This window comes from Tachyglossus aculeatus, chromosome 2 (genome assembly GCF_015852505.1).
Source record: "Tachyglossus aculeatus isolate mTacAcu1 chromosome 2, mTacAcu1.pri, whole genome shotgun sequence".
NCBI lineage: Eukaryota > Metazoa > Chordata > Mammalia > Monotremata > Tachyglossidae > Tachyglossus > Tachyglossus aculeatus.
The window spans coordinates 153,698,994-153,723,737 of record NC_052067.1 but is presented as its reverse complement, the minus strand read 5'-3'; the positions used below and the strand labels follow the sequence as shown (position 1 = coordinate 153,723,737).

At 43.0% G+C, this 24,744-nt stretch overlaps 1 protein-coding gene across 4 annotated transcripts in view; it reads right to left on the bottom strand.

Moving 5' to 3' along the window:
• Nucleotides 1–24,744, bottom strand: part of TMEM117 (transmembrane protein 117) — a 603,664-nt gene that overhangs the window by 281,579 nt on the left and 297,341 nt on the right. For all 4 annotated transcript variants that reach the window (XM_038742118.1, XM_038742110.1, XM_038742126.1 and 1 more), the window contains one exon: nt 2,651–2,750. In XM_038742118.1, the coding sequence (XP_038598046.1) occupies nt 2,651–2,750 (100 nt within the window). The remainder of the gene's footprint in view (nt 1–2,650; nt 2,751–24,744) is intronic.

Sequence of the window (24,744 nt, the reverse complement as noted above, 5' to 3'; positions counted from 1 at the left end):
ACTGGGGTAGATACAAGGTAATCAGGTTGTCCCACTTGGGGTTCGCAGTTTTAATCCCCATTTTATAGATGAAGTGAACTGAGGCACAGAGAAGTTAAGCGGCTAGCCCAAGATCACACAGCAGCCAAGTGGCGGAGTCAGGATTAGAACCCACATCTTCTGACTCCCAAGCCTGTGCTCATTCCACTAAGTCTGTCTGGGTAAATGCAGTATGAACAGATCAGACCAAGTCCTGGTACCACACGAGGATCACCATTTAAATAGAGGCCAGGTGAGCACACAGATCAATACCAAACAACAATAAATCATAAAATTCAAAATAAGAATAGTAAGTTTAAATATGTGAAACACGTTAGCTTTGATAAGTCATAATCAACAAAGGGCAAAAACCTGAAATAGAGTGGTGAAAAACTGATTTTCACCTTGTTCCTCTGTGGCCTTCCTCTCCGATGTCAAATAGCCTAATCGGAAGATGATAAAAGTGATGAGAAAAGACCTTCGGTTTTCATAGAGGGAAGGGATTCTCACTGACAAGAAATTGTTTAAAAATATCACTTAGTAACTAAAAATAAAGTTTTGAATTTGGAAATAATTGAAGGCGGCCAAAGAGCCGAGATTAGGGTCCTAGTGAAATTATTTATTGTTCTCCTTGATGCCTGCGTTAATAGCCATATTTAATGTAGGAATCCAATATAATACCTCGTGCATTCTGAAACACCTGGTTTGGAGAAGGTGAGTAGGCAAATTTAACAAACTGGAATAGGGCTTAATGTGCTGTGACTGATCCAATCTAGCGCAAGAATTCTGGAATTCCTTCGAGTTTGGTTTAGATCATACATTGCCTATCTACTCCAGGACCACAGACTTTAGATTTTCAAGAAGAACAGATGAACTGCAACAATGAAATTTATCACTGTGTTGTTAAAGACATTTCTTCTTTGACATTTATTCTCCACACTCTCCTGGGTTTTCTCTTACATTGACAAGAACTTAAGCCATTGAGGCATTCTTTATCTCAGGCTAACCAACCAGAGAGTTAAAAGGAGAACAATTCCCTAACCCCATAGCAATGAGGTCAGAAGCAGGTAATATGTAGCAGCCTCTTCCTACTTCACACCAACCATAATAATCACTAATGACAACAGAAAAAATGACTAAAATGACCAATAAATGTGCTAAAATATATTTCTAGGTTTCTTTAAATCTATTTTTATGGCATTTCTTAAGCACTTGCTATGGGCTAGGCACTGTATTAACCACTGGTGTAGAGCAGCGTGGCTTAGGGGAAAGAGCCCAGGCTTTGGAGTCAGAGGGCAGGGGTTCAAATCCCGGCTCCACCAATTGTCAGCTGTGTGACTTTGGGCAAGTCACTTAACTTCTCTGGGCCTCAGTTACCTCATCTGTAAAACGGGGATTAAGACTGTGAGCCCCTGTGGGACAACCTGATCACCTTGTAACCTCCCCAGCTCTTAGAACAGTGCTTTGAACATAGTAAGCGCTTAATAAATATCATCATTATTATACAGGCATGGGGCTCACAGTGTAAAATCCCCACTTTTACAGATGAGGTAAACATGGCACAGAGAAGCTATATGACCAACTAAAGGAGTCACACAGCAAACAAGTGATGGAGCCAGGATTAGAACTTGTAGCTAATCAAACAGATTAAATGACAGTAAACTATGTAGGGTCAGTCTGGAAGGGTCAGACTTTTAAATCTTTTCCTTACCTTGAAAGTTAGCATACCATCATTACAAAATCCAATTATTCTACAGAGAGGAAAAAATGACTCCCCTTATTATTTCAGTGCGCATAAACACACACGCATATACATACCTATATACACATTTAAACACATTTACACCTATACCAATAAATACATATACACAAACACATGTAGAGAAGCAGCATGGCTCTATGGAAAAAGCACAGGCTTGGGAACCAGAGGTCATGGGTTCTAATCCCAGCTCTGCCACATGTCTGCTGTGTGACCTTGGGCAAGTCACTTAACTTCTCTAAGCCTCAGTTCCCTCATCTGTAAAATGGGGATTAAGATTGTGAGCCCCATGTGGGACAACCTGATCACCTTGTATTTCCCCCCAGCGCTTAGAAAAGTGCTTTGCAGGTAGTAAGTGCTTAACACGTGCCATCATCATTATTATTATTATTACACAATTAATACAATGGAATGAAGGAATGTGAATATCCATGTAGAAATATGCACATAGATCTCTTTGTAACTACTGAACTCATCAATTCTGTCATTCCTTATTTTTCCTCAGCATCCAGTTCTGTGATAATATGCACTTTCAACACCTTTTTGGCTAAAATGTGATAGGGAACAAGGGAAGGTACTTTTGACCCCAAAAACCTATTTTGGTTCAGTGTGCCACTTTATTGAAGAATCTGTCTGTGCATCTGGTCAGGGCTTTGGAGCTGATGACTGCTGGAGCTGGAACAGATGAGGTTTGCATCACAGAACTTCATCTGTCTTTACAATTCCTGTCTCACATCAGGACACGCTAAAATGGGGCATGTCAAACACTGTTAACTGTTCAAATTCAATGAGCAAGAACAGAAATGTCCACAAAGCAGATTTCTTTTCTCTTATCCCTGGCGATTTGAAAGGGAGTGTTTTAAAATGTCTCACCATCCAAGCTGTGAAAAAGTCACCCATCCAAGTCCCGACCGCAGCTACCTTCATGAAACTCTCGTTGCGGATGCCCATGTAGTCCGTAATGATGTAGGCTCTGAGAAAACACACACAAAAGTCATTGTACAGCGTCAGTGAGCGAGAGAGGGAAAATCTCCTGGTCCAACTGCAGACCTGAGGAATCCTGTTCCTGGAGATGAAGCTGCTTACTTTCGTGTGATTGTATCATCTTCCAAATCTAAAGTTGAACTGGAACACTGGGGTGACCCAAGTCAGTTCCAATTCCTGGGGAATAGCTGGACGGGGCTGAAAGCCGAAGCTCTGAGACGGTCCAAAGCTTTGGGAAAATCAAACTTAAAAGTTTGACAAAGCCTGGTTTTCATGTCCTTTCGAGCTCAAGTCAAACTGAAACATTTCCAGAGAGTTCTGTTTTCCATCACTCTTCTCAAAAAAATAAAAAATAAAATCAGAGCACAAAAATCAGAACCAGGGTGACCTGGCTCTCTCCTGCTACTAGAGGGTGACCTCATCTTCTTTCACTTCCCCAGACTCACTGAGAAAGGGGGAGGGGGCAACTTCTTTCTTGCTCCCCATTCCCCATTCCACATCATTCTCCCTCCCCATTCCTCTCTTTCCCTTTCTTTGAAGCCCACATCATCCAACTCTAGCATCCACATCTAACAGTTACGAGTCACTGTTATCTACTGCCCCCCAAGCCCTACCTCCAACTTTCTGAACCATTTTAATCCCTTTATAAATCCTTCTATCTTTCTCCATTCCTACTCTGATCCTTGGGGAATTTAATATCCATGGGAGTGCTCCTAAAGCCCTTCTGCTCCTAGCTTTCTATCACTCCTCAACCCCACTGATCTCCTGTTCCACCCGACTCACCAACTCATATGGTAGGCTTTGGGACAGTGTGAGTGCTCACTAGACAATAAGCTCCTTAAGGGCAGGGATCGGATCTGCCTACTTAATACCACAGTTATTATTATTAAGTACCACAGTCTCCCAAGTGCTTAGTACCATATTCTGGAAACAGTAATTATTTAATAAATAGCACTGATTACTATAGCTTGGGTGGCACAAAATTGTGAACATGAAGTTGGAGAGGGCAAGTAGAGTTATGAGAAAAGAATCGGGAAAGGCCTCCTGGAGGAAATTTGAATGCAGAGGTCCTTGAAGAATGGGAGAGTTGTGATCTGAAAGAAATGAAGGGGGAATGTTTTACATATGGGTGAGTGGAAAGGGGGACAATGTGAAGAAGAGGTTGGTCGATGACATGAAAGACCATGAGATACATTGAGTAACAAAGTGGGCAGTGAGTAACAAAGATTGTGAGCTGGAGTCAAGTGGAAGAACAGAGTGGATTAGTCAGAGGGAGAAAGTTAATTAAGTCCTTAAAGACAATGGCCCCGAGTTTCTGTTTAATGTGGAGAGGAATGGGCAACCATTGGAGGTTTTTGTAGGGTGGAAGACATGAGGAAAACTCTTATTTCCTGTATTTCCAGAATTACCATGAAAGGAATCAGTCAATGGTATGTACAGAACACTTACTGTGTGCAGAACATAGTATTAAGTGCTTAGGAGAGTAAAAGAGTTGGTAGACATGGGGAAGCAGCATAGCCTGGTGGATGCCTGGCCTGGGCATCAGAAGGTCATGGGTTCTAATCCTAGCTCTTTCACTTGCCTGCTGTGTGGCCTGGGGCAAGTCACTTCACTTCTCTGGGCCTCAGTTCCCTCATCTATAAAATGGGGATTTGAGACTGTGAGCCGTACAAGGGACTGGGACTCTCTCCAACCCAATTTGCTTGTATCCAACCCAGAAAGAGTGCCTAGCATATAATAATAATAATAATAATAATAATAATAATAGCATTTGTTAAGCATTTACTATGTGCAAAGTATTGCTCTAAGCGCTGGGGAGGATACAAATTGATTAGGTTGCCCCACGTGGGGCTCACAGTCAATCCCCAATTTACAGATGAGGTAACTGAGGCCCAGAGAAGTGAAGCCCTTGCCTAAAGTCACACAGCTGAAAAGCGACTGAGCTGGGATTTTAACCCATGACTTCTGGTTCCAAGCCCAGGCTTTTCCCACTGAGCCATGCTGCTTCTCTAAGTTAACTTAGTTAAGTCAACTAACTTAGTAGTTAGTTAATGAAGTTAACTTCTCTAACTTAAGCACTTAACAAATACCATTATTATTATTATTATTATTGTTATATGATCCCTTCCAACAAGGATGATTTGTCTTCTGCTCTGATGCTTATTTGGGGAAAGCCTTTTGGAGGATATGTAATTTTAATAAGGGTTTGAAGGTGGTAAGGGTGACTGTCAGATATTCATTCATTCATTCATTCAATCGTATTTATTGAGTGCTTACTGTGTGCAGAGCACTGTACTAAGCGCTTGGGAAGTACAAGTTGGCAACATACAAGTACATATGGAAGTACAAGATTTGGAGGGGGACGGAGTTCCAGACCAGAGGGAAGATGTGGGTAAGGGTGTTGGCAGCAAGATTGATGTGATTGAGGCACATTGAGTAGGTTGGTGATAAACAAGTGATGTTAGTGGGCTGTGTTGTAGTAGAAATTCAGCCAGGTAAGATAGGAGGGGGCAAGTTGATTGAGTTTCTGTTTGATGTGAAAATGGAACAGCAACCATTGGAGGTTCCTGAGGCGTGGGGAAGCATGGGCTGAGTGGTTTTGTAGAAAAGTGATCCAGGCTAGAGAGTGAAGTACGGACTGGAGTGGGGAGAGACAGGGGCAGGGAGGTCAGCAATGAGACCGATGCAGCAATCAAAGTGAGCTAGGATAAGTGCTTGGATTAGAGAAGCAGTGTGGCTCAGTGGAAAGAGCCCGGGCTTTGGAGTCAGAGGTCATGGGTTCAAATCCCGGCTCTGCCAATTGCCAGCTGTGTGACCTTGGGCAAGTCACTTAACTTCTCTGTGCCTCATCTGTAAAATGGGGATAAAACCGTGAGCCCCCCGTGGGACAACCTGATCACCTTGTAACCTCCCCAGCGCTTAGAACAACGCTTTGTACATAGTAAGCACTTAATAAATGCTATTATTATTATTAACATGGAAGCAGTTTGGATGGAAAGGAAAGTGTGGATTTCAACAATGTTCTAAAGATAGAATCAACAGGATTTGGTCACAGACTGAATATGTGGGTTGAATGAGAGACATGAGTCAAAGATAAAGCCATAGTTACAGGCTCGTGAGACAGGGAAGATGGTAACTGTGTCTAAAGTGATGGGAAAGTCATGGGGAGGACATTGGTTTGGGTGGAAAGATGAGGAGTTCTGTTTTTGAGACGTCCAGGTAGAGATATCCTGAAAGCAGGAGGAAATACAAGACTTCAGAGGTGGACAAAGATTCATTCATTCATTCAATCAATCGTACTTATTGAGCACTTACTGTGTGCATAGTACTGTACTAAGCGCTTGGGAAGTACAATTCAGACAAAGATCAGGGCCAGAGATGTAGACTGGGAAATAATCTGTGTATAGATGGTTGTTGAAACCATGAGAATGAATTCTCCAAGGGAGTCGGAGAATAGAAGGAGACTCAGAACTGAGCCTTGGACTCCCACAGCTAGTGGGGAGAGGACCAGAGGAAAAGCCCACAAAAAGATTGAGAAGAAGTGGCTAGAGAGAGATAAGAGGAGAACCAGGAGGGAACAGTGTCACGCAAGATGAGGTTAGGAGAAAAAGGTGGTGCAAAATGTCAAAGGCAGCTGAGACACAGGGAAGGATTAGGATGGAATAGAGATCATTAGATTTGGTGAGATCATTAGAGGCCTTAAAGAGGACAGTTTGGGTGGAGGGGGCAGAATTCAGATTGGAAGGGGGTCAAAGAGAAAATTGGAGGAGAGGAACCGGAGATAGTGGATTCAACCTGTTCAAGGAACTTGGAGAGAAATGGCAAGAGGGAGATGAGGCGATAACTGGAGGGAGGCATGGGGTCAAGTGAGAGTTCATTTGGAAAGGGGAGACATGAGCTTGAGCAGTGGGGAAGAAGCCATAGCAATAGTATGACTAGTAGTAATAATAATGATGGCATTCATTAAGCACTTACTATGTGTGAAGCATTGTTCTAAGTGCTGGGGGGATACAAGGTGATCAGGTTGTCCCACGGGGGGCTCACAGTCAATCCCCATTTTACAGATGAGGTAACTGAGGCACAGAGTAGTACTACTCGGATCTATGTGTGCCCTTAGATCTGTGACCTCTGGGCATTTGACATTTGCCCCACCCTCACCCCCACAGCACTTATGTAAATATCTATAAATCATATATTATGCTTTATTTATATTAATGTCTATCTCCCCATCTAGGCCATAAGCCCTCTGTGGTCAGAGAACGTGTCTCCCAACTCTGTTGTAATGTATTCTCTCTAACACTTAGTACAGTGCTCTGCACACAGTAAGCCCTCAGTAAATAATAATAATAATAATAATGGCAGTTGTTAAGTGCTTACTATGTGTGAAGCACTGTTCTAAGCACTGGGGGGATACGAGGGCCTCAGTTCCCTCATCTGTAAAATGGGGATGAATCCTGTGAGCCCCATGTGGGACAACCTGATTACCTTGTACCCCCCCAGCACCTAGAACAGTGCTTTGCATATAGTAAGAGCTTAATAAATGCCATTATTATTATTATTATTATTATTATTATTATTATTATTATAATCCCCATTTTACAGATGAGGTAACTGAGGCTCAGAGAAATTAAGTGACTTGCTCAAGATCACACAGCAAACATGTGGTGGAGCCAGGAATTAGAACCCATGACCTCTGACTCCCAAGCCCGGGCTCTTTCCACTGAGTCATGCTGTTTCAATGCCATCAATGATATAATAATAATAATGATAATAATAATAATGGTATTTTTTAAGCACTTACTATGTGCAAAGCACTGTTCTAAATGCTGGGGGGATACAAGGTGATCAGGTTGTCCCACATGGGGCTCACAGCCTTAATTCCCATTTTACAGATGAGGTAACTGAGGCCCAGAAAAGTCAAGTGACTTGCCCAAAGTCACACAGCTGATAAGTGGCGAAGCTGAGATTAGAACCCATGATCTCTGACTCCCAAGCCTGGGCTCTTTCCACTGAGCCACGCTGCTTCTCCATGATATTCATTCAATCGTATTTATTGAGCGCTTACTGTGTGCAGAGCACTGTACTAAGCACTTGGGAAGTACAAATTGGCAACATATAGAGACGGTCCCTACCCAACAGTGGGCTCACAGTCTAGAAGATATGATATGATAATGTATAAGATAAGATATGATATGATAATAGTAGATGTATTAATTAGCTATGGAGTGCAAAGCCCTGAATTAAGCTCTTGCAGAAAACTAAAGCTGGGGAAGCCAGTGGTAAGAACAATGGCCCAGGAGGCAGAGAACCTGGGTTCTAATCTGTGCTGTGCCACTTGCCTGCTGTTTGATCTTGGGCCAGTCATTTCACTTCTCTGTGCCCCAGTTTCTTCATCTGTAAAATGGGGATTAAATCTTGCTCTCTCCAACTCAGCCTGTAAGTACTTCCTTCATTAATTCCCAAACCCAGCTGCTATTTACAGTCTCAGTAGGGGATGAGTATAAGTAAGTACCTGAGCCTTGGAAATAGCAGATGGGTTTGGGAATTAATCAGAGAAGGCTCGTTGGGTGGTGGTGGGAATTTTCAGTGACTTTAAATACAGGAAGAACTGTGGTAGATCAAATTATGGGAGGGAAGGAATTTTGGCCAGGGGAAGAACGGAAGAAAGGGGCCAGAGGCAGGAACAAGGAAGATATGTAAAGCTAACCCGATTATATCGATTCTCCTCACATAGGCCACACCTTGCAAATGGGATGCAAGGAGGGAGGTGGCTTTAAAGCTGATGAACTGGGTATTTTTGACCCTTTTTATAAATATGATTGATTGATTGATTGATTGCAGCCTGGCCCTGCTCATGGTAAATGACTAATCTAAATAATCTTATTATCCGTCAAATCATCACACACCATGAATATATTTGTCCCCCAGAGGCAAATGTTATTAACTTTTCCCCTTTACAGATCTCTCTTCCATTATTAGTCCACCACCCTCTTGAATGTATTGACACATTTAATCTCTCAATGGCACTTTACATTTATATTTCTTGAGGGATATATACTTGATAATAATAATGATGATGGCATTTATTAAGCGCTTACAATGTGCAAAGCACTGTTCTAAGCTCTGGGGAGGTTACAAGGTAATCAGGTTGTTCCATGGGGGGCTCACAGTCTTCATCCCCATTTTACAGATGAGGTAACTGAGGCACAGAGAAGTTAAGTGACTTGCCCAAAGTCACACAGCTGATAGTTGGTGGAGCCGGGATTCAAACCCATGACCTCTGACTCCAAAGCCCGGGCCCTTTCCACTGAGCCACGCTGCTTCTCATACTTTACAAACACACACACACACACACACATATATATCTATATATATATATATAGATAGATATATATATCCCCATCCCTGACCTGACAGACTATGTTAGCTCTTCTGGTACCCAAGTCATCTACTGTTAAAATGATTCTGAAATGTTTTTATTTTCAATAAAAGACAGGTCCAACATGTCACTGAACTCCGGTGAATGTGTGATTTCACCATGACACACAGTAATGGCTTTGTCATTCAAGGCTTCTGGAGTGAATTTCTTAGCTAATGTATAACCGGAATATCAGACCTTGACAATTCCACTTGCATCAGTCAGTTGGCCAGGGCAAAAATGAGATTTATAAATACATTTTTGTTGAAGGATAAATTCAGGAAATATTTGCCCTAAAGCAAACAACTTCACCAAGTACTCTATATCATTATTGAGTTATAATAACAATACCTAGAGGCAACTTCTAGATTTACCTAGAAAATGGGCATTTTGAGCAAAATCAAATACCACATGTATAATTACCCCACTTTTTGCATAGTTTTTGCAACCCCAGAACAAGGGAGGGGCTCTTCTAATGTGAATTAAGGGAGTAGGAAAAAATATAGGAAAATATAAGGGAAGAGGAAAGCTGAGACACGAGGCTGAATCTCTTCTACTGCACTCTTCCAAAGGCTGCATAGGCACTCAGTGACTTTGCTATTTCCCCCATCCCCCTTTCTGTTCCTCCTAGGGAGTGCAGTCCTCTCAAAGAAGAAGCTCCTCTTCCCCCACCACAAGCTTGTACCTCTGGCTCTAATCAATCTCTAACCGCTAACCTGTCTGCCGCTAACCTCTGGCAATCTCTGCCGCTAACCTCCTCACTGTGCCTCGTTCTCGCCTGTCCCGCCATCGACCCCTGGCCCACATCCTTCCCCTGGCCTGGAATGCCCTCCCTCCACACATCTGCCAAGCTAGCTCTCTTCCTTTCATTCAATCATATTTATTGAGCGCTTCCTCCCTTCAAAGCCCTACTGAGAGCTCACCTCCTCCAGGAGGCCTTCCCAGACTGAGCCCCCTTTTTCCTCTCCTCCTCCCCATCCCCCAACCCTACCTCCTTCCCCTCCCCACAGCACCTGTATATAGTTGTACAGAATTACTTCCCTATTATTTTACTTGTACATATTTACTATTCTATTTATTTTGTTAGTGATGTGCATATAGCTATAATTCTATTTATTCTGACGATTTTGACACCTGGCTACTTCTTTTGTTTTGTTGTCTGTCTCCCCCTTCTAGACTGTGAGCCCGTTGTTGTGTAGGGACTGTCTCTATATGTTGCCAAATTGTACTTCCCAAGCACTTAGTAAAGTGCTCTGCACACAGTAAGTGCTCAATAAATACGATTGAATGAATGAATGAATGAAAAGTGCTTAGACCAGTGCTCTGCACACAGTAAGCGCTCAATAAATACAATTGAATGAATGAATCAATGAATCAATCCATCAATCTACCACATTTATTGAGTACCTACAGTATGCAGAACACAGTACTATGTGTGGGAGAGTATACTAGAACAATGTAACAGAGTTGGTAGACACATTCCCTGCCCACAGTGGGCCTACACTCTAGAGGGGGAGACAGACATTAATATAAATAAATAAATTTTGGATATGTATAGAAGAGCTGTGGACCTTTTTCTCTTCATGTCCAACCTCACACCCACACACTTCAAAGAAGAAATGTCCTCCGGCCATCATTCATAGAGACCTGTCTCCTCTTCCCATTCTGGAGCACATTTAGAAAAATCGTCTTTTAATTCTGTCTCAAAAATCGGTGGCAGGGGAATTATGAGGTGGATAAAATTATGTGAGTAAATATGGTATTTTGACAAGCTGCATAAAAATCTCCAAATCAGTGAGCGAGCTAGATAAGCCAGGTGGGAACAAATATCATAGAAAGCTGCAAAAAAAGATTAAATGTTGTCTCAAATGGCTAACTTTCCAAGATCTATGTTCTATATCTATCATCCTGAGGCACTAAGGAGATAATAACAGAAAAAAAAACCCTGACACATGAGAACAAGTTCTACTGCATTATTTGGGAAGGGAAGCAATACAGAAAAGAAAGACCAACTCTCCAATAGGTGAGAGCTGCAACCTTTTGTAGTGACATCTTCAGAGACTGAGGAAGAAAAGTGGGTCAGAAGATGTATTAAGGCTTTTAGAATTAACTTGTGACATCACTTTTTACTTTCATTCTGCAATGTCCAGAACCTGAGAAGCAGCATGACCCAATGTATAGAGCACAGGCCTGAGTGTCAGAAGGACCTAGGTTCTAATCTGGCTTTGCCACTCATCTGTTGTGTGATCTTGGGTAAATCACTTCACTTCTCTGTGCCTGTTACCTCATCTGTAAGATAATAATAATAATAATGGTATTTGTTAAGCGCTTACTATGTGCAAAGCCCTGTTCTAAGTTCTGGGGAGGTTACAAGGTGATCAGGTTGTCCCACGGGGGGCTCACAGTTTTAATCCCCATTTTACAGATGAGGTAACTGAGGCACAGGGAAGTTAAGTGACTTGCCCAAAGTCACACAGCTGACAGTTGGCAGAGCCAGGATTTGAACCGATGACCTATGACTCCAAAGCCCGGGCTCTTTCCACTGAGCCATGCTGCTTCTCCTATGGGGGGTTAAGACTGTTAGCCTCAGGTGGGACATGGACAATGTCCAATCTGATTACTTTGCATTTACCCCAGTGCTTAGAACAGTACCTCGCACATGTAAGCATTCATTCATTCATTCATTCAATCGCATTTATTGAGCACTTACTGTGTGCAGAGCACTGTGCTAAGTGCTTGGGAAGTACAAGTTGGCAACATAGAGGGACGGTCCCTACCCAACAGCGGGCTCACAGTCTAGAACGGGGAGACGGACAACAAAACAAAACAAGTAGGCAGGTGTCAATGTCATCAGAATAAAGAGAATTATAGCTATATATACATTATTAATAAAATAGAGAAATAAATATGTGCAAATATATACAAGTGCTTTTGGGAGGGGAAGGGGTTAGGGCAAGGGGCAGCAATGGAGAGGGGAGGAGGAGGAGGAGAGGAAAAGGTGGGGGCTCAGTCTGGGAAGGCCTCCAGGAGGAGGTGAGCTCTCAGTAGGGCTTTGAAGGGAGGAAGAGAGCTAGTTTGGCGGATGCATGGAGGGAGGGCATCCCAGGCCAGGGGAAGGATGTGGGCCTGGGGTCGACGGCGGAACAGGTGAGAACGAGGCACAGTGAGGAGGTTAGCGGCAGAAGAGCAGAGGGTGCGGGCTGGGCTGGAGAATGAAAGAAGGGAGGTGAGGTAGGAGAGGGAGAGGTGATGAAGAGCTTTGAAGCCGGGAGTGAGGAGTTTTTGCTTGATATGAAGGTTGATGGGCAATCACTGGAGATTTTGAAGGAGGGCACTGACATACCCAGAGCATTTCTGTACATAGATAATCCAGCCAGCAGAGTGAAGTATAGACTCAAGTGGGCAGAGACAGGAGGATGGGACATCAGAAGTAGGCTGATGCAGTAGTCCAGTTGGGATAGGATGAGAGATTGAACCAGCAAGGTAGTGGTTTGGATAGAGAGGAAAGGGCAGATCTTGGCAATGTTGTGGAGGTGAGACAGGCAGGTTTTGGTGATGGATTGGATGTGTGGGGTGAATGAAAGAGCGGAGCCAAGGATGACACCAAGTTTGCAGGCTTGTGAGATGGGAAGGATGGTAGTGCTGTCTACAGTGACACAAAGGCAGGGAAAGGACAGGGTTTGGGAGGGAAGATAACGTGCTCAGTCTTGGACATGTTCAATTTTAGACGGTGGGCAGATATCCAGATGGAGATGTCCTGAAGGCAGGAGGAGATACGAGCCGGGAGGGAGGGAGAGAGAACAGGGGTAGAGATATAGATTTGGGTGTCATCAGCATAGAAATGATAGTTGAAGCCATGGGAGCGTATGAGTACACCAAGGGAGTGACTGTAGATAGAGAACAGACGGGGACCAAGAACTGACCCTTGAGGAACCCCTACAGTAAGGGGATGGGAGGGGGAGGAGTAGCCCGCGAAGGAGCCTGTGAATGAACGGCCAGAGAGATGAGGAGAACCAGAAGAAGATGATGTCTGTGTAGCCAAGATTGGATAGCGTGTTGAGGAGAAAGGGATGGTCCACAGTGTCAAAGGCAGCTGAGAGATCGAGGAGGATTAGGATAGAGTAGGAGCCATTGGATTTGGCAAGAAGGAGGTCATTGGTGATCTTTGAGAGGGCAGTTAATACCTCTATCTGTGGGTGCTCTGCAAACTCTGTTCTGAGTCCCTCCCCTTTGCTTTCTAAATTTTAGGGAGAACATTGGCTCATGTGGTTATAGTGAATGACTCCCAGATATATGTCTCTAGCCCTTACCTAACATAACATTGAATCCTGCTTCTCCTCTAGCCTCAATAAACATCTTTTTTCGGATGTTCCTCCAACGCTTTTAAACTCAATATGCCTAAAACTGAACTCTTCATCTTCCTCTCTGTCCCAGAAACATGAAGATTCAGTGTCACTATGTGTCATCAGTGAAGAAGCATTGCTTAGTGGAAAAAGCCCGGGCTTGGGAGTCAGAGGTCATGGGTTCGAATCCCAGCTTGCCAATTTTCTGCTGTGTGACCTTGGACAAGTCACTTAACTTTTCTGTGCCTCAGTTTCATCATCTGTAAAATAGGGATTCAGACTGTAAGCCCCATGTGGGACAACCTGCTTACCTTGTATCTACCCCGGCGCTTAGGACAGTGCATGGCACATAGTAAGCGCTTAACAAATACCATCATCATTATTATTATCTGCAATTCCTCACTGTCTTTCAAATCTCACAGTCAATCCACTGCCAAAATTTTCCATATTTCCTATCCAACCTTTCCCACATCCACTGCTCTAGACAAACAGCTACCATACAGGTAACACTAATAGTAATAATAATAATGACATTTATTAAGCACTTACTATGTGCAAAGCACTGTTCTAAGCGCTGGGGAGTTTACAAGGTGATTAGGTTGTCCCATGTGGGGCTCACAGTCTCAATCCCCATTTTACAGATGAGGTAACGGAGGCCCAGAGAAGTTAAGTGACTTGCCCAAAGTCACACAGCTGACAAGTGGTGGAGCTGACATTTGAACCCATGACCTCTGACTACAAAGCCCGGGCTCTTTCCACTGAGCTACACTGCTTCTCTCTCTATTGTGGCTAGACTATCATATGACCTCCCCACCAAGCTCCTTGCATCCAATCTCTCCTACCTGCAATCTATACTACATGCTGCTCATATGGATCATCCTCTCGAAACATTGCTCAACATACATCATTCAACTTAGAGAAGCAGCGTGGCTCGGTGGAACGAGCCCGGGCTTGGGAGTCAGAGGTCATGGGTTCTAATCCCGGCTGCACCGCTTGTCCGCTGTGTGACTCTGGGAAAGTCACTTAACTTCTCTGTGCCTCAGTTACCTCATCTGGAAAATGGGGATGAAGACTGTGAGCCCCACGTGGGACAACCTGATAAGCTCTGTATCCAACCCAGTGCTTAGAACAGTGCTTCGCACATAGTAAGGGCTTAAGAAATGCCAAAAAAACCCTTCTCAAATCCCACTATTGTGTTCCTCTCTCGCTCTCTCTGCAACAAGCAAAAACACTTCTTGATTAGCTGCAAGATCCTCCACTAAATCTCTCCCCATCTTACACATCGTACCCATGCTATTTTCATCAGCTACTCCCCTTTCCTTCTATGTCAACCTTCTTGTACCTCATTCTCATAAGGTGCAGTAGCAGTCTGGCCTAGTGGGAAGAGCACAGTCCAGGGAGTCAGAAGACCTGGATTCTAATCCCATCTCTGCCAACTGCTTGCTGTTTGACCTTGGACAAGTTACTTAAATTTTCTGGGCTTCAGTTTTCTCAACTGTAAAATGGGGATTGAATCCTACTCAGACTGTGAGCCCCATGTGGGACAGAGACTGTGTCCAATCTGATGAGCCTGTTGTTGAGTAGGGACCGTCTCTGTATGTTGCCGACTTGTCAATCAATCAATCAATCGTATTTACTGAGCGCTTACTGTGTGCAGAGCACTGTACTAAGCGCTTCAGAAGTACAAGTTGGCAACATATAGAGACAGTCCCTACCCAACAGTGGGCTCACAGTCTAGAAGGGGGAGACAGAGAGCAAAATGAAACATATTAACAAAATAAAATAAACAGAATAGATATGTACCAGTAAAATAGAGTAATAAATATGTACAAACATATATACATATATACAGGTGCTGTGGGGAAGGGAAGGAGGTAAGACGGGTCCTTCCCAAGCACTCAGTACAGTGCTCTGCACACAATAAGCGCTCAATAAATATGAATGAATGAATTAATAAACTTGTATCTACCCCAGCATTTAGAACAGTACTTGACATGTAGTAAGCACTTAACAAGTACCATGAAAAAAATCCACCTCTGTCACCTACCTCACACTTTTCCTGGCCTAGAATTTCTTCCCTCCCTCCTCAAATCCTTCAGCTCACAGCAATCCCTATAATCCAAGATATTTTATAATTCCACTTCTTCCAATAAGCCTTCCCTTATTAACAACCGCTACCCACCACGAAAAGATGATGAACCTACCAGTCATCTCTTGCACTTATGTACTTAATTATATCCTTCCCCAGTACTTATGTATCGATGCTTATTCAACTGTATAACCAGTTACTTGAATTATTCAACTTAGAAATATGTTATGTCTGTCTCCCCAATTAGCATGCCCCAAAGAACCTTCTGAACTTTCCTCGTGCTTAGTGCAGTGCATTGGGTACTCAGTAAATTTTAATTCTAAATTATTCTGGAGCACAAAGGACTCACGCTAGGTTTCATGCCAGATGTTAAGATCATTTTTATCTCATTTGCAAAACAATTACAAATCTACCACAGCCCATTCACTACCTTATTTTCATTCATTCAGTCATATTTATTGAGTGCTTACTGTGTGCAGAGCCCTGTACTAAGTGCTTGGGGAAGTACAATATGACAAAAATCAGTGACATTCCCTGCCCACAAGCTCACAGTCTAGATCAATTTGATCAATCAATACTATTTATTAAATAATAATTGAGGCATTTAAGTGCTTAGTACATGCCAGTACTAAGCGCTGGGGTGGATAAATGCAAATCGGGTTGGACACGTTCCCTGTCCCACATGGGGCTCACAGTCTCAATCGCCATTTGACAGATGAGGTAACTGAGGCACAGAGGAGCAGTGAGTTGCCCAAGGTCACACAGCGGATAAGCGGTGGAGCCGTGATTAAAACCCATGATTTTCTACTCCCAGGCCCATGATCTATCAATTACATCATGCTGCTTCTACAAGTATTAAAGCATCAAGCACTTAGTTCAGTGCTCTGTACACAGTAAGTGCTCAATAAATACGATTGAATGGATGCATGAATTGCAAAGATCTTGGGAGAGTACAACAGAATTAAAAGACATGATCCCTGCTCCCAAGAGGAAGCAGACACTAAAATTAATTTCAGGAAGTGAAAAAACCAATAGACTATAAAGATATAAACAATAGTGCTACTGGGGGGGTGTTGCGGAGGGAAAGAGGTTGGTCTGTGTACCTAAGTCATATGTAACACTGAATAATAATAATAATGATGATGGCATTTATTAGGCACTTACTATGTGCCAAGCACTGTTCTAAGCACTGGGGAGGTTACAAGGTGATCAGGTTGTCCCACGGGGGGCTCACAGTCTTCATCCCCATTTTACAAATGAGTTAACTGAGGCCCAGAGAATCAATCAATCATATTTATGTGCAGAGCACTGTACTAAGCGCTTGGAAAGTACAAGTTGGCAACATATAGAATCAGCTCTACCCAACAGTGGGCTCACAGTCTAAAAGGGGGAGACAGAGAACAAAACCAAACATACTAACAAAATAAAATAAATAGAATAGATATGTACAAGTAAAATAAATAAATAGAGTAATAAATATGTACAAACATATATACATATATACAGGTGCTGCGGGGAAGGGAAGGAGAAGTTAAGTGACTTGCCCAAAGTCACACAGCTGACAACTGGCAGAGTTGGGATTCGAACCCATGACCTCTGACTCCAAAGCCCAGGCTCTTTCCATTGAGCAATGCTGCTTCTCTAAAACACTGTTCTAAGCGCTGGGGAGGATACAAGGTGATCAGGTTGTTCCACGTGGGACACACAGTCTTAATCCCCATTTTACAGATGAGGTAACTGGGGCATAGAGAAGTGAAGTGACTGGCCCAAAGTCACACAGCTGACAACTGGCGGAGCTGGGATTTGAACCCTTGACCTCTGACTCCCAAGTCCCGGCTATTTCCATTGAACTACAACGTACTGAAGTGTTGATGTGACAGTTGGGTGGATTTAGAGTGGAGAGAAGAGAGTTTAATCAAAGAAAACCACTTGGGGAAGATGGGCTTTCTGAAGGGATTTGAAGATAGGGAGAGCAGGTATCTTAAATTGACTCTTTTAGCGGGGGTCATCGCTTTTCAAGCGCTTAGTACAGTCAAGCACTTAGTACAGTGCCAAGCGCTTAGTACAGTGCTCTGCACACAGTAAGCGCTCAATAAATATGATTGATTTTAGGAAGTGAACAAGGAGAAAGTTCCAGGCAGAAGGGACAGAGTGAGCAAGAGGTCCAGGGTGACAGATACAAAGATAAGGCACAGAGTTGGGGTTTGGCTTGAGAGGAACAAAGCACAAGAGCTGGGGTGCTGTTTTAGGAAAAGAGCAAAGAAAAGTAGTGGGGAGAGAGCGAATTGAGTGCCTTAAAGCCTACGGTCATATTCGCATCTACAAAAAATCCTGCCAGAACAAAAGAAGTAAAAGTATAATCAATCATATTTATTGAGCCCTTACTGCATGCAGAGCATTGTACTAAGCACTTGGGAAAATACAGTATGGCAGTGTTTGGTAGACACATTCCCTGCTCACAACAAGCTTACAAGAAGCAGCATGGCTCAGTGGAAAAGAGCCCGGGCTTTGGAATCGGAGGTCATGGGTTCAAATCCTGACTGCCACTTGTCAGTGTGACTTTGGGCAAGTCACTTCACTTCTCTGTGCCTCAGGTACCTCATCTGTAAAATGGGGATGAAGACTGTGAGCCCCACGTGGGACAACCTGATCACCTTGTAACCTCCCCAGCACTTAGAACAGGGTTTTGCACATAGTAAGCGCTTAATAAATGCCACCATTATTATTATCATTATTACAGTCAAGAGGGGGAGACAGACATTCATATAAATCAATATAGTTTGGATATGTGCATAGCTGCTGTGGGGCTGAGGGAGAGGTGAATAAAGGAGTGCTTAGAGAAGCAGTGTGGCTCAGTGGAAAGAGCACGGGCTGGGGAGCCAGAGGTCATGAGTTCAAATCCCAGCTCCGCCACTTGTCAGCTGAGTGACCTTGGGCAAGTCACTTAACATCTCTGGGCCTCAGTTCCCTCATCTGTAAAATGGGGACTAAGACTGTGAGCCCCATGTGGGACAACCTTGATCACCCTGTATCCCCCCCATTGCTTAGAACAGTCCTTGGCACATAGTTAGTGCTTAACAAATACCACCACCATTATTATTATTATTATTGGGTGCAAATCCAACTGCAAGGGAGACACAGAACGTAGTGGGAGAAGAGGAAATGAGGCCCTAGTTGTAAGAAGTTAAAGGTCTAAAAAACTATCAACCTGCAACATCAATTTTCAAATAATACTAATTTTCAAATAATACTAATTGTGGTTTTTAGACTGTGAGCCCACTGTTGTTAGGGACTGTCTCTATATGTTGCCAACTTGCACTTCCCAAGCGCTTAGTACAGTGCTCTGCACACAGTAAGTGCTCAATAAATATGATTGATGATGATGATGGTATTTGTTCAGTGCTTACTCGATATGAGGAACTGGTCTAAATCCTGAGGTAGATTCAAAGTAATCATGTAGGGCACAGTCCCTGACCCACACTGGGCTCACAGTCTAAGTAGGAGGGAGAACAGGAATTAAATCCCCATTTTCTGATTGAGGAACAGAGCAGTTAAGTGACTTCCCCAAGGTCACAAAGCAGACAAGTGGCAGAGCTAGGATTTGAACCCAGGTTTTGGGACTCCAACTAACTTGGCGATGTTCCTACAACTAACACATGTCATATACAGGATTACTTCCTTCTTTGCTGATTATATAAAACATCTGCCTTCACCCCACACTCTTGACCTAAAGGAGATTCACAATAAGGTCAGAGTAAGATCACTTTTCATTAGCCTTATGACATGACATTCCCAGCACACTTTCCTCAACATGAACTCTGGGACTGACCTCCAACCAACAGGCCCTGCCAGTCAAGCAAAGACATCTTCAAAAGGCATTATGAGGCAATTTAATTAAAATAAAAGTTACCAAAACGGAGAATAAAGTGCATTTTACTAGCTGTTCTTTAAGACCACCCCCCACCTCTTTCAGCTAGATAATCCTACACTTGACAAATCGAGTGAAAAGGATTTAATCAGGACAAGATATGTTTTCCCCTGCCAAGCGTGAAAGGCAGAGAGCTATGATCATCCGATGACTAGACAGGCCATAGAGCCCGAAGAATGCAATAGATCATTTCAACAAACAACAGCCTGAGATTATCGATTGACACCCTTCAAATTGGGCTTGTGTTGACACCTTAGTTAACTGCTGAGCATGAGGAAAGAGGAAGACGCCGATACAACCTCACCGTCCTCTTGAAGCAGTTAACACTGTAGGTCAGGTATTGATAATGATCTGATTGAACTGTATCTAACCCAGTGCTTTGCACATATTATGCACTTAACATACATCACAATTACATAGCCTCCTCATAGTTCATATCTCAGTGCTCTGCACACAATAAGTGCTCAATAAATATGATTGAGTTCCCTATTTTTTTATAATCTGTATGTATGCCACCAAAATGCTCCGTAAATTGGCCAACCAAAAATATGGTATCGATGCATTCCTGCTGAAAGAGGATTTGAGATCTTTAATACCTGCACAGAACTGAAGATGCTACGGGATTTCAGACACCCCCAAAATGAAGAAGGAGGAGGAGGAAGAGAAGGAAAAAGAGGAGGAAGAGGTGGAAGAGGAGGAGGAGAAGAAGGAAGCAGCGTGGCTCAGTGGAAAGAGCATGGGCTTTGGAGTCAGAGGTCACGGGTTCAAATCCCAGCTCCACCACTTGTCAGCTGTGTGACTTTGGGCAAGTCACTTAACTTCTCTGTGCCTTAGTTACCTCATCTGTAAAATGGGGATTAAGACTGTGAGCCCCATGTGGGACAACTTGATCACCTTGTATCCACCCCCAGCGCTTAGAACAGCGCTCTGCACATAGTAAGCGCTTAACAAATGCCATCATTATTATTAGTAGTAGTAGTTACCTCATCTGTAAAATGGGGATTAAGACTGTGAGCCCCCCATGGGACAACCTGATCACCTTGTAACCTCCCCAGCACTTAGAACAGTGCTTTTCACATAGTATGCACTTAATAAATGCCATAATTATTATTATTATTATTAAGGAAGAGGAGAGGAAGGGGAAGAAGAAGCTGCCTGCAGGAACTACTAATCAATAAATCAATCCATTAATATTCTACATTGAGCACTTGCTGTTGTGCAGAGCAATGTATTAAGTGCTTGGGAGAGTACAACAGAGTTGGCAGACACATTCCTTGCCCACCAGGAGTTTACAGTCTAGAGGGAGAGACATGCATTTATACAAAAAAAATAATTTATAGATACATACATAAATGCTGTGGGACTGAGGGAGGGCCATGAATAGTAAATTTCGAAGGATACAGATCCAAGAGCATAGGAGACACAAAAGGGAGCAGGAGTTGGGGAAAAGAAAAGCAGCATGGGCACTCTCCCCGAAAGGGGAATAACTGATTATCTGCAAGCAGTTCTGTTCACTTAAGTTTGTTTTTATTACTGTATCTGGGTAAAACGTGATGGATGCAAACTCCTTGTGGCCAGGTAATGTGTCTACTAAGTCTGTTATAGGGTACGCTCCCAAGTGTTTAGTACAGCATTCTGCACAAAAGTGCTCAATAAATATGATTGATTGATTTTTTTATGGTATTTCTTAAGGGCTTACCGTGTGTCGAGCGTTGTTCTGAGCCCTGAAGTAACTACAAGTCCCTGTCCCACATGGGGCTCACTGTCTAAGGAAGAGAGAGTTGGTTTTAAGCCCCATTTTCCTGTTGAGGAAACTGAGGCCCAGAGAAGCTAAGTGATTTGACCAAGGTCACATAGCAAGCAACTAGCAGAGCAGAGATTAGAACCCAGGTCCTCTGATGTCAGGCCTGTGCTCTTTCCACTAGACCAGACTGCTTCTCGATTGAATTAGGGAACTGTCTTCCCACAACATAATAACAGTAATAATGATGGCATTTATTAAGCACTTACTATGTGCAAAGCACTGTTCTAAGCGCTGGGGAGGTTACAAGGTGATCAGGTTGTCCCACAGGGGGCTCACAGTCTTAATTCCCATTTTACAGTTGAGGTAACTGAGGCACAGAGAAGTTAAGTGACTTGCCCAAAGTCATACAGCTGACAAGTGGCGGAGCCAGGATTTGAACCGATGACCTCTGACTCCAAAGCCTGGGCTCTTTCCACTGAGCCACGGTGAATTTGTTCTGTTTTCACATGATCCATAATTGGGCTCAGTTGCACACGGCATCAGCCAAGGAGTCAAGAAGGACCTGGGTTCTAATCCTGGCTCCACCACTTGTCTTCTGTGTGACCATGGGTAAGTCACTTAACTTCTTTGGGCCTCAACTACTTCATCTGTAAAATGAGAATTAAGAGTGAGAGCCTCATGCGGGACGGGGACTGCATCCAACCTGGTGAGCTTGTATGTACCCTAGTGCTTAATACAGTGCCGGGAAAATAGGAAGCGCTTAACAAGTACCACAAAAAAGAAAAGAAAAGTTGTGCTTCTATATGATGCTGAGTCCCTACCACAGAACTACCATGCCGTACTCAACAGTGCTTTGTGCACCTTCTTTCCGAAATTTTACAGAATTCAATAAAACACCAAGGAATGGCAATGGTGAAAACTTTCTTCTAGTGATGAACTTAATATTCAAGGAAGGTGGTAATGAAAAATGCCAAGGTTCTTTTGTCAAATCACGGACTTCTTAAACATTTAATTTCAATTCATTCAATAGCATTTATTGAGAGCTTACTGTGTGCAGAGCACTGTACTAAGCGCTTGGGAAGTACAAATTACCAATGGTTACGAGCACATGATTTTCCCCGCAGCACATGAATGAGTTCAATAACTCGTCCCTTGTTTTTACCTCTGGTTTTAGTACATTGTTTTAATGGGAGTATTTAAGAACTGTTCACAATACTGCTCCACTCCTTCTACTACTAAGGAAAAAAAATAAATGAAATGCCAGAACCAGTCAACTACGAAAAATATAGTGTCCAACAATGCACTCAGTTTAAAGCTGAATCAAAATAACATTTACCTCTGCGTTTTGTACAGTGTTTTAGTGGGAGCATTTAACGTGGCTTAGTGGAAAGAGCACGGGCTTGGGAGTCAGATGATGTGGGTTCTAATTCCGGATCCACCACTTGTCTGTTGTGTGACTTAACTTCTCTGTGCCTCAGTTACCTCATATGTAAAATGGGGATTAAGACTGTGAGTCCCACGAGGAACAACCTGATCACCTTGTATATACCCCAGTGCTTAGAACAGTGCTTGGTACATAGTAAGCACTTAACAAATACTATTATTATTATTGAATAAATGTTAATAATACTGCCACTACTACTTCTACCGAAGTGCTTAATAAATACCAACATTATTGTTATTATTATTCTACTACTATGGAAAAAAAGTGAAATGCCAGCATGAGTCAACTACCTCGTTGTGGGCCGGGAATGTATCTGTTTATACTGTACTCCTCCTATCACTTAGTACAATGCTTAGCCCACAGTAAGCGCTCAACAAATACAATTGAATGAACAAATGATTGAACAGACTACCAACAATACAGTGTCCAATAAAACCATGCACATAGTTAAAAGCTGAATTAAAATGGTCAGTACGTTCTTGGAAGATTGATAGACATAGTCTTAGTGACATGGACACCATGCTATCCCAAATCGAACAAGACATACTTAATGTTTAGTGTCAGGGCAACATCACCAATGTCAAATACCGGCACACAATCGGTATCAAAGTCAAAGCAACCACGGTCACTACGCTGCCTGTTCAATTGCAGTAAGGGGAGATGAAACGCGATCTGTAAGCTGGCAGGGCAGAACAAATGTTTTTGACAACTAGTGAAGCCCAGCAGCCTATTGGGAGGCAACAGCAGCAGGTAGGAATGGCCTGGAAAATATCACTCAGGAGAAGAACTGCACTTCTCAAGCAGAGATTTTGGAAAGATCATGACACCAAGAGGCCGATCCTAAAGCAGTGACAGATGTTGTACTTGGGAAACTCATTGGCGAGCAAAGGTCTACCTTCCCGTGCACAGAGTGGGAAAAGGAATAATGCTCACATGCCGATCTTCTAAACCATCCTTGCACCCATGGATAGGCTCTCACTTTCTAAAAAAGCACCCTCCACATACAATAATAATAATAATAATAGTATTTGTTAAGCACTTACTATGTGCAAAGCACTGTTCTAAGCGCTGGGGTAGATACAAGGTAATCAGGGTGTCCCACATAGGGCTCACAGACTTCGTCCCCGTTCTACAGATGAGGGAACTGAGGCCCCGAGAAGTGACTTGCCCAAAGTTTCACGGCTGACAAGTGGCAGAAGCGGGATTAGAACCCACGACCTCTGCCTCCCAAGCCCAGGCTCTTTCCACTAAGCCACACTGCTTCTCAATAGTGATGATAATAATAGTAATTAGTAATAATAATAATAAGGGTGGTATTTGTTAAGCACTTACTATATACCAAACACAGTTCTAAGCACTGGGGGAGATACGAAGAAATAACATTGTTCCACGTGGGGCTCACAGCCTTAATTCCCCTTTTACAGATGAGATCACTGAGACAGAGAAGTTAAGTGACTTGCTCAAGGTCCTACAGCAGACATGTGGCGGAGCCTGAATCCGAACCCATGACCTCTGACTCCAAAGCCCAGGCTCTTTCCACTAAGACACACTGCTTCTTAGTAATAATAATAATAGTGTTGATCATAATTGTTAAGTGCTTACTATGTGTCAAGCACTGTACTATGCACTGGGGTACATAGAAGACAATCAGGATGGACTGTGTTAATAACAACAATAATAATTTTATCGACGGCACAATACAAGTTATTACTATGTGCCAAGCACCGTACTACGTGCTCGGGAAGAATAGAAGATAATCAGGTTGGACTGTGTCAATAATAATAATTATAATAACAATAGTACATGGGAAATGCTTACTATGTGTCAAGCATTGCACTATGCGCTACGGGAGATAGAAGATAATCAGGTTGGACTGTGGTAATTGTAATAATGATATCAGTAGATGGTGAGTACTAATAAGTGCTCAGTACAGTGCTCTGCACACAGTAAGCACTCAATAAATATGATTGAATGAATGAAAGAATGAATGAGTGCTCACTATGTGCCAAGCTCTGTA